We start from the raw sequence: 9,867 nt of genomic DNA, 5'->3' as shown, positions 1-9,867 counted from the left end.
TTTTTTTTTTTGATGTAAAACATTGTCTCATCAGGCACTGCACCTGTAGCTCAGCGGCTAGGGTGCCAGCTACATACACTGGAGGTGGCAAGTTCTAACTCAGCCTGGGCCTATCAAATAACAATGACAACTACAACCAAAAAATAGCCAGACATTGTGGCAGGCACCTGTAGTCCCAGTTACTCAGGAGGCTGAGACAATAGACTTGCTTAAGCCCAAGAGTTAGAGGTTGCTGTAAGCTGTGATGCCATAGCACTCTACCAAGGGCAACATAGTGACACTCTGTCTCAGAAAAAAACGAAAAAAAAACATTGTTTCATCTTAATTGTGGATTACAATTTGAAAAAAATTTAGACATAAAGTCTGAATTTATAAATTATATAAGCTATTTTGGCAAGGTAAGATAATAATGCTTTAAATTTAATAACTAGGTGGGTTGGAGCTTAGCATTTACATTTCAACTCTAGCTCTATGATGTTTTAATATTATATGGAGTCCTAGATGGTTCTTTTAATAATCTTTTTTTTTTTTTTTTTGGAGACAATCTTATTACTTTTTCGCCCTTGGTAGAGTGCTGTGGCATCATAGCTCACAGCAACCTCCAATTCTTGGGCTCAAGCTGTCTTTTTGCCTTAGCCTCCCAAGCAGCTGGGACTACAGGCACCTGCCACAATGCTTGACTATTTTTTTGCTTTGTTTGTTTTAGCATGCCCAGGCTGGATTTGAACCCACCAGCCCTGGTACATGTGACTGGTGTCCTAAACACTAAGCTAGGGGCACCCAGCCATGTTCTTTTAATAATCTTGAGCTTTGAGTAGACAAATTTTGGCCAAAATGTCAGAGTGTGTTCAACTACAATAGTGAAATAGAGTCCTTGCTAAGGAACAAAGGATCCTCTGTACCATATTCAGATGCACAACATTCCAGAATAAAAATAAGGCAAAGATGTCATATTTTTAAGTTTTTCTACTGTTACAGAAGTTCAAACAGTTGAATGATATAAATTGTTTCATAGTATGAGTTCAGTATATTAATAGTAACTTGGGTTTAACTAGTTCTCTTGGTTGAAGTAGTGACATTGACAATTTTCACTTTCTTGAACACATGTGCCTGATAATCAGAAAGTTCAGGATAAGTTTTGCACACAGCCTTGCCACCTGCTTGCCTGTGTGAAAGAGCCCTTTGCTTTATTCAGTATTTAAAAGTAGCCTGCTCTGTAGTTTTCCAAACTCTCTTAGGATACTTCTTTGCATTTTAAAGACCTCTTGTGTGTGGAAAACAGAGCAGCAATCTAACTTATTAGGTTGAATTGTTCCCCCATAAATACAGATAAGGTTGCTAAATCTTGGACTAACCAGAAATATTTTTGTGGAAAACACTGATCCTTCCCTTTTCCCATAATGTTTACTCTACCTCACCCTGTAATAGATAGAAAGGGCAAGCGCTCATTATATAATAGCCAAGGGTAAATGGCATGTTAGGTCCTTGCTCAACCAGAAAGGTTCACTTTGTGTGATAAAAGATCCTACTATTAGGAAGAGGTTATGATGTCCTAAAATGTTTGAAAATAAATGTCTGTAGGAAATTCAAGTAAGTCTTCACCCTTGAAGCCTATAGTCTTGTGGCTAAGACAGAAAGAAATTGAAACCTAAATAGTTGTATAAAACAGGATATCTTGAGTCCCAAGTGATTCATAATACGAGTCTTGAAGAAGCCACTGGCCACGGCAGGGTTGAAAAGGAGCACCGAAGGTGAGTATTTTGAGCAGCAGGAGGAGCACTGTGAAAGGTCGCTCCCCATCATTTGGTATCTCTGACAAATCCTTTATTTTGGTAAGCACAGCAGTTACCTTACAGTTTTCATCTTCTCTTTGCAGCCTGAAGAGTTGAGAGAAATCATTGAGAAGACTAGAGAGATGGAGCAGAACAATGGCCACTACTTTGACACAGCGATTGTGAATTCAGATCTTGATAAAGCCTATCAGGAATTGCTTAGGTTAATTAACAAACTTGATACTGAACCTCAGTGGGTACCGTCCACTTGGCTGAGGTGAAGGAAACATCATTTATAGCATGTTGGACTTGGTCTGGCAAACTGCCAAGGAAGACGCCCCCCCCACCCCCACCCCCCCACTTCAGCAAGATTTTGAGGATAAAGTGGACGGCAGCAGTTATCAGCTGGTATAAGCTGCAGACCTTTTCCTAGCCTTCTTGAAAAGAAGGTCCCCTTAGGCAGCTTGTGTCTAGCATTCTATAGTCTCTGTACATGGCTGTAGGGGTTCTTGTCTCCAATAGAGCAGTCCTGTTATCCTGTTAAAAACTTTTTTTTTCCACTTCACTAAATCTTTTCATATTTCCATGAAAAACTTAGTATGTACACAAGAGTCCATGTCTCACAGTGATAAATATTGATGTTATTTAACACTTAACTTAAATGACTTCATGGAGTATTTGAGGGGCAGGGGAGACTGTCCTTGTATGCACTGGGCAAAACAGTATTTGCTTAGGAAACTAGTGTAGTCACCAGACACACTTGACTGAAAAAGGAAAAATAAACTGGTGCCACTTGGTTTGGAGCTACTCTATTAGGTTTGAATTCATTTGTATATCTTTCACTTCTAAAGAAAAAAAAACCACTCCCCCAGAGGCCCCAGTCTTTTATGCTCACTTTGTATATCAGGTTGCACACCTGGCTGACTAATCTAGTTAAAGGAAAATATGCTGATCCTTTGAAAGATGATTTTGAGGTATTTTTCTTAAACTGTACAACCAAATTGCTAGCCGGCTTCCTTTCTCTGATCTGCATAGCACAATAGAATGTATAAGTTACATTTTTTTATGAATGGAAGATGTTCATATAAACTGTGTTGACTGTTGAAGTTTCTTCCTCATGGTGCAAAGTTTTTTATATACATGAGAGGATTTAGCACATTTGACAGTTTTTACATTGTTAGGTATGAAGACAATTCTATGGCTGTGCTATACACATATATATGTAGGTAAAAAACTGGAATTCTCTTGATGAATATAGCTGCTGTACTATATACTAATGTTTAATCTACAAATGGTCATTGATAATACTTGTTCTTCATTGGAATAAAAGTATATCCTAGGGAAATACTATGACAATTGACTTTCAGATCAGAAGGAAAAGGAAGAACTGAAAGTTATTTGAACATTTTAGGAAAAAAAAAACCAACTTGCAAAGGTGTTATGCATACAGAAATAGGTTTTTATCCTACCAGGGTCTGCCACCTATGACCAGAATGCAACAGCTTGCCAAATCATAAAGGAAATGTTTAAGCTCATGGGATTTTTGTAGTCTCTATAGCTGTTGCTTTAAAATTCAGTGTCTATAATTGGCATGAAAAGTTATTTTGTAGTCTTTTCAAGCCTTTAAGAATAGTGTGATGTGTGACAAGCAGCCTCAAATGTGAATGCCTTGATTTTTCATGGTGACTTTAGCTACAGCATTTCCTATTCCCAAAGCAAAACACTGGAATAATACTGACTTGTCATTTAATTTAACATAAGCAACTGTTTTTTAATCAATAGTCTGTGTCAGTGTCATGTATATATTTGATTTTTTTCTCTCCTACACTGTGTTATTTGAACAAATGCAGACAATATCTATATTGCCTTTCTCTGTTTAAATTTGCATGGCCTATAAAGTTGGCTGAAGAGTCTCTTTATGTGGAAATATTTTCAAGATAATGTTCCTTAGGAGGAAAGTTAACATTCGAATTGAGGGAAGAAATGCCATGCATACCGTCTTTTCAGGTCAGAACCCTCCAGCTTATTGCAGAAAAAAATGCAGAAAGTTCACACTCATTTTCAGCATTGAAAACCAGGAATATATTTAGCATGTAATCTTTTCGGTTTCCCAGTTTACTATCTCCTCAGGAATGAAAGGTAGTCTATAGAGTTTTCTGATCTGTTACTGTAACTGACAGCTACTTTCAACCCACCATCTAAAATAATGACAGTTCATGTTAAAAGTGAGGCTTTAGGAAATGTCAGTGAGGGGCTATTGTGCCACTGCAGGTATCAGGCCTATATAGGGGCATGTTTGGAGACACATGGCTTTAACAAGTAGATCCTGTACTAAGGCACCTGTCATGCCATACTTTCAGGAAGTAGGCACTTTTTAGGATTAATGAAGTCCCACAGTTCTGTCCTTCATCAGCAATGTTGGAGATATAAAAATGTTTATGTCCTGGCTCAGTGCCTGTAGGTCAGTGGCTAGGGCACCAGCCACAGACATGGGAGCTGGCAGGTTCAAACCCAGAGCAGGCCTGCCAAACAACAATGACAACTACAACCAAAAAATAGCTGGGCGTGATGGCAGTATCTGTAGTCCCAGCTACTTGGGAGGCTGAGGCAGAAGAACCGCTTAAGCCCAAGAGTTGAAGATTGCTGTGAGCTGTGCCTCAAAGGCACTCTATGAGGCAACATAGTGAGACTGTTTCAAAAAAAAAAGGTTATGTCCCATACTTTTCTAATCCTAGTGATAAACATGTGCTGATATTCAACTTAGTCCCTATACAAAGTGAAAACTGAGTTGTTGCTGACTTCCTCAATTGCATATAGATAAAAGCCTTGCTCTGTTGTACAGCCACTCTGGCCAGTTCCACTTCCTGTCCTCTGTGGTTCTCAATGGGGACCTCAGTGTGGAGGAGCTCTTAACCACTTATACAAATAATACCAATAGCTAATGAAATACACTTGGAAAATCCAAATTAAAAAGTGTCTTTATTTCTTACATGTTTGTAAGTCAGAACAAATGAAAGGAAAATAGTATTTAGACTAATCCAGATTTGCTTTCTATGAAAATCTAATGTCTGGATTATTTTCCTTTTCTCATGCCTAAGGAATAAGTATTGATAAGGAATGATTTGAATGTAATTTTGTGAATGTGTGTGAAAAATATAAACCAGGGATTTAGCCTTAGTAAAGGTAACCTTCTGACATCTATTGTTAACTCCCTTTGTACTCATATCCTGTATCTGCACTCTGTTATTTTGAGATGTCATACTGCACACTGTTATTATAAAAATAAAAAGTAGAATTATATTTCAAATAAAGCCACTGAGTACTTCCTCTTGCTGTGTTATATCCTCTGCCATTCAAGGTTTCCACACATGAAAAGGCCACCCTCCTCTAAGTTTTTCCCAGAAGCAGACCATTGGAACCTCTGGGTAAAACACAAAATACTTTTCAATTTGTTCTTTATGGTAGGGGAGTGCCCTGGCACGGATGTAGGCAGGTCCTGTTTCCTTAATTAAAGATGGACAACTTAAGGCTGTGAACTTGGAAGTTTTAAGGAGGTATGTAGTACTCAGGCAAATTTACCTTGTATGTAGCCAGGGATTTGAGGACACAGGATAGTAGGTGAGTGGTCGGCAAATAACATATTTCATTTCTCCACTTGCCTATGATACTTGATCTACTTAAGGATGCAAATCATGTACCAACAAAAAGCTTAATGCATTTACACACCTGTTACTCCAATCCAGCTTTCTATTCCTGTTAATTGTTCTCTTCCCTTCCCCTGTGGATCAGAGTGTGCGGACTCCACACAGCAAATTACCTGTCCATTATTTTCTCTTGATTTCTTTCTTTCTTTCTTTTTTGGAGACAGAGCCTCAAAGCTGTCGCCCTGGGTAGAGTGCCATGGCATCACCACTCACAGCAACCTCCCAACTCTTGGGCTTGAGCGATTCTCTTGCCTCAGCCTCCCAAGTAGCTGGGACCACAGACGTCTGCCACAGCGCCCAGCAATTTTTTGGTTGCACCTGTCATTGTTTTGCAGGCCCGAGCTGGATTCCCACCTGCCAGCTCAGGTGTCTGTGGCTGGCGCCTTAGCCACTTGAGCCATAGGTGCCGAGCCTTCTCTTGATTGCTTAACAAATGCTAAACTTTAAATCATCTGCACTTTTGTAAGTAATTTAACCAAGGCAAATAAATTCTAGAGCTTTAAGAAGAAATGTAGGATCCTCTGGCTCACTGCTTTATGGTAAACATTATATTTAACTAAATGAAAAACCACTAATCTAGCTCCCTACTTCTACCTTCAAACTAACTTTTGCCTCTTAGGCAGTGCATAGTACTTAAAAACCAAGGCTCTGATGTCAAGATACACATGACTTGCATTCCTGCTGTGCTGTTTGACCTATCAAGCCTGAATTTCCTCATCTGCAAAATGAAGTTGATACAATTTACACTTCACCAGGTAGGAAGATTAGATGGAGAACAGAATTAGAAAGTGTTAACCTGTTTTTTAAAATACTTATGAACTCAGCTGGTTTTCTAATCATTACTGAATTTATACTGCAACTGAGATTTTGTGAGCAGCAATAGGATTTCCTAAAATCAGCTCCTCTAGGATATAGGCAGGCCCTGCATCTTACACCTTACAGTGTTTTGCATATTGGGCAGGCAGAAAGCATATAAAGGTATAAAAATTCTGAAAGTAGACAGCTTGGATTTTAATCCTGGATTCACTACTTTCTAGCTTTCTAACCTAAGACCAATTACTCAAGCCTGTGCTTCAAATTTTTCTTCTGAAATGAGTTAAAATATGTACTTCTTAATGATTACTGTGGTGAAATAGAAATAAATTACTTAAAACAGTGCTTGGCATATAATAACCAAGATTATTTTCTAGTAGGTACTAAATGTTTACAAATATTTAGTACTTTAAAAAACCTATACTATGCTATCACTTGATTAAATTACAGTACTAATAAGGCTAGTGTCGCAACTTCATAACTCAAAACTGTTTCATGGCCAGTTGTGTCAAAAATGCCTAGAACTGGTTGCAAGAAAGGCTGAATAACCATGAATGGCTCATGCCAGATCAAACAGTACTAAAAATCTCTGGCACCTTATGTGGCCCTTCAAATGCCTCCTCTAAAAGCAGGCTGTTACTGATTATAAAACAGTAAAAAGTTACCTTCTTTCTCCAAAATAGGAATTGATATTTTTCTTAGATCAGGAGAGCGGGAACTATCATGAAGTCCTCTTAACTCAAGTACCCCCAAATGGTAAACATTTATTAGTACCCCAAAATGCAACTAATTGTCTCAAAGTAAGCCTGACATAAAACAGATATATGAAATGGGGGAAAAAAGCTACTCACCTGCACGTCTGCAGAGAAAGCTCTAAGAATGACAATCCTGTGTGCTGAGCTAAGCCTAAGAACATGACTTATTCTTAGCAGTAAATAAAAGGACTGGCTTATTTTTAAATCATTTTACTCTTGTTTATACCTTAATCACATTTAAACTGGCAAAACTACTGTCAGACAAGATACGCCTGTCATGCAGAGAAAAATAAGTTGATTTCACAAAGCTTGAGAAGAAAAGTACCACAGTAACACAAGGATGACTGCAGGAATCTCTTGACAACAGCGCCAAGGTTTGCACGTGGGAAGGAAGGAAGGCTGCTCCACAGTAGGTGGCCTGAGAACACTAGTGTTTCCTTAGGGGTATCTCCTAATGTGCTTGGTAAGCAGATCATGTAACACAGATGTAAATGTACGTGGAGTTGGGTGACACTTCTGCAGAGTAAATTCCTGAGCAGGTTTTACAAAGCTCTTTCACCTATGACAAAGGGTTGTCGAATCACGATTCTGCAATGTAATCCCATAAATAGACACCCAGGTAAATTTTACAATCAGTGAAATTCTTAGGCCAAAAAATAAACAGCCACACAAATCAAACTTACACACTGTGAACTAAAATGAAGCCAGTGTTAGCGTTTCCAAAAGAATCAGAGTAAGAAAGATTATTCAAACAGAAGATCCTCATCCTTCTCTTCAGCCAGAAGATTAGCAGGCTCCATCACCTCTCCAGCTGCTCTCCGTTGTTCCAACTCCTTCTCAGACTTTTCCTTGAGAATCTTTTTCTTTTCCTGTATTTTCTTTAACCTATAAAATAAAGAGGAGAATTTTCTGCATACTGCTTTCAGTACTAAGTAGGTTCGATTTCATCTAGTTTTGCAAGGACAACAAACATCTACCACTAGAACAAAATTTGATACTTGCATTAAATTAAATAAATTTTGAAATCCATTCCCTCATGGGACAGATTTTGAGCATTTATTAAAGTTTGGATCACCATAACTCTGAACCTCACTGAAGGATAAAAACTAAATAATGTTTAATAATTAAGAATATGAATCATAATCAGATGTTAACTCAAGGTCTAAGGTCTAAACGATCCTGCCCTCACCTACCTCCCACTTCTCTGAACTAGGTATATAGATCCCTGTACACCAGCACTTTAGTACTTACTTATCCCAACTGGTTCTAAATGTTCATAAACAATTAATGAACATACATCACTTCTCTCTTAAGTACTGTGCTAATTCTCTGATAGGATTTATATTGCTTGGTAATGTCCCCAAATACTTTAAATCTTCTTCTGAACAAATTCAACATGCAAAACATATTTGATTAACGGATTAATTCCAGTTTCTTCCCTTATTTTTTAAGTAGGAGACACTCTATGAAAATCTAGCCTTAACAGTTTCTTTGAAAGGCCTAAGTTTTTGGAAATGCCATGTTTCAGAAACATGGAAAACTTAACACAGATTTGTCTCCACTGCCTTTGGCAATAGACAATATTACTACTTGTTTAACAGAATAAACTAAGCTATGCTAATTCTAAAGAACAGAACTAGTTATCCAGCAAACCAAGCCTTTGGAACATAAAAAACAAAAAATGATCAATAACTGCCAAATGCAACAAACCTATAGAACTCTTCTCGCTCTCTCTCATCCAGCTCTGTGATGATATAAGCAAGGGTACGTTCAATCCGGGGAATGATGACTAGAGTTAAAAAAAATATATATGTGAGAACTTCAAACCCCCTTTTTGCAAAGTGCTCATTGTTACTTATTTTTTTCTTATTGTAAGATTAATGTACAGGCTGGGTATGGTGGCTCACGCCTGTAATCCCAGCACTCTAGGAGGCTGAGGCAGGTGGACTGCCTGAGCTCAAGAGTTAGAGAGCAGCCTGAGCAAAAGTAAGACACCAGCTCTTAAAAATAGCCAGGTGTTTTGGTGGGCTCCTGTAATCCCAGCTATTTGGGAGGCTGACACAAGAGAATCACTTTAGCCCAAGAGTTTGAGGTTGCTGTGAACTACTATACCATAGCACTCTACTCAGGGTGACCGAGTGATATACTGTCTCAAAAAAAAAAGTACATTTAATATAGAGAACTAGAAAATAAAACACAAAGAAAAATCTTAATGGATTACAAACCCACCACTCAAAAGTAACTATTGTAAATATGTTGGTGTGCGCCCTTCTAGTGTTTTTGCTATGCACATGTAACATATTGGACCACAACAGCTACAACATTTATATGAATATATGTATCACTAAAAAACAGATGTTATTTTAAATACAATGACAATCAACTGTTAAAAAAAATCAAGATGTAATAGAGTTTTAATGTCAGCTCTACATAGAATTTGCCTACTCTGCTTCTAGAATGTGAACTCGGTGAGGATGAGAACTATCAACCTTACCCAATTTGTTTTGCTTGCAGTTTCACATACAAGGCCTGGCGTGAGCAAGCAGCCAAGAAATGTGTTTTGATTTTTTTAAGAAGTGAGATAACTTCCTCTCTTAACACTAATATAGCCTCAAGCAAAGGATTTTCTTTGCTTCAAATTTTGGACCTTTCTTACCTAAAATTTGAATCATTTCTTTAATGAAAACAGTTTCTTGAGCAAAAGCATTCTCAACCCTAAGCAGCTGTATTTTTTAAATAAAGAAATAAAAGACGGCTCGGCGCCTATAGCTCAACCGGCTAAGGCGCCAGCCACGTACACCTAAGGTGGCGGGTTCGAATCCC

The 9,867-nt window shown here is 38.1% G+C and overlaps 2 protein-coding genes across 3 annotated transcripts in view; one reads left to right on the top strand and one right to left on the bottom strand.

The window, feature by feature from the left end:
• MPP5 (membrane palmitoylated protein 5) overlaps nucleotides 1–4,269 on the top strand; it is a 106,332-nt gene extending 102,063 nt beyond the window's left edge. For both annotated transcript variants that reach the window (XM_003797385.3, XM_023517633.1), the window contains one exon: nucleotides 1,877–4,269. In XM_003797385.3, the coding sequence (XP_003797433.1) occupies nucleotides 1,877–2,053 (177 nt within the window). In that variant the 3' untranslated portion in view covers nucleotides 2,054–4,269. The remainder of the gene's footprint in view (nucleotides 1–1,876) is intronic.
• A 2,972-nt stretch (nucleotides 4,270–7,241) lies between these two features.
• ATP6V1D (ATPase H+ transporting V1 subunit D) overlaps nucleotides 7,242–9,867 on the bottom strand; it is a 24,703-nt gene continuing 22,077 nt past the window's right edge. Inside the window, exons 8-9 of the mRNA XM_003797384.3 lie at nucleotides 8,755–8,833; nucleotides 7,242–7,929 (exon numbers count right to left, since the gene is read on the bottom strand). Coding sequence (XP_003797432.1) covers nucleotides 7,788–7,929; nucleotides 8,755–8,833 — 221 coding nt within the window. The 3' untranslated portion in view covers nucleotides 7,242–7,787. The remainder of the gene's footprint in view (nucleotides 7,930–8,754; nucleotides 8,834–9,867) is intronic.

The sequence above is a fragment of the Otolemur garnettii genome, unplaced genomic scaffold (assembly GCF_000181295.1).
Source record: "Otolemur garnettii isolate 467f Iridium unplaced genomic scaffold, OtoGar3 scaffold00115, whole genome shotgun sequence".
NCBI classification, from domain to species: domain Eukaryota; kingdom Metazoa; phylum Chordata; class Mammalia; order Primates; family Galagidae; genus Otolemur; species Otolemur garnettii.
Note: the sequence above shows the minus strand (reverse complement) of the source record. Positions and strands in the feature narration are given on the sequence as shown.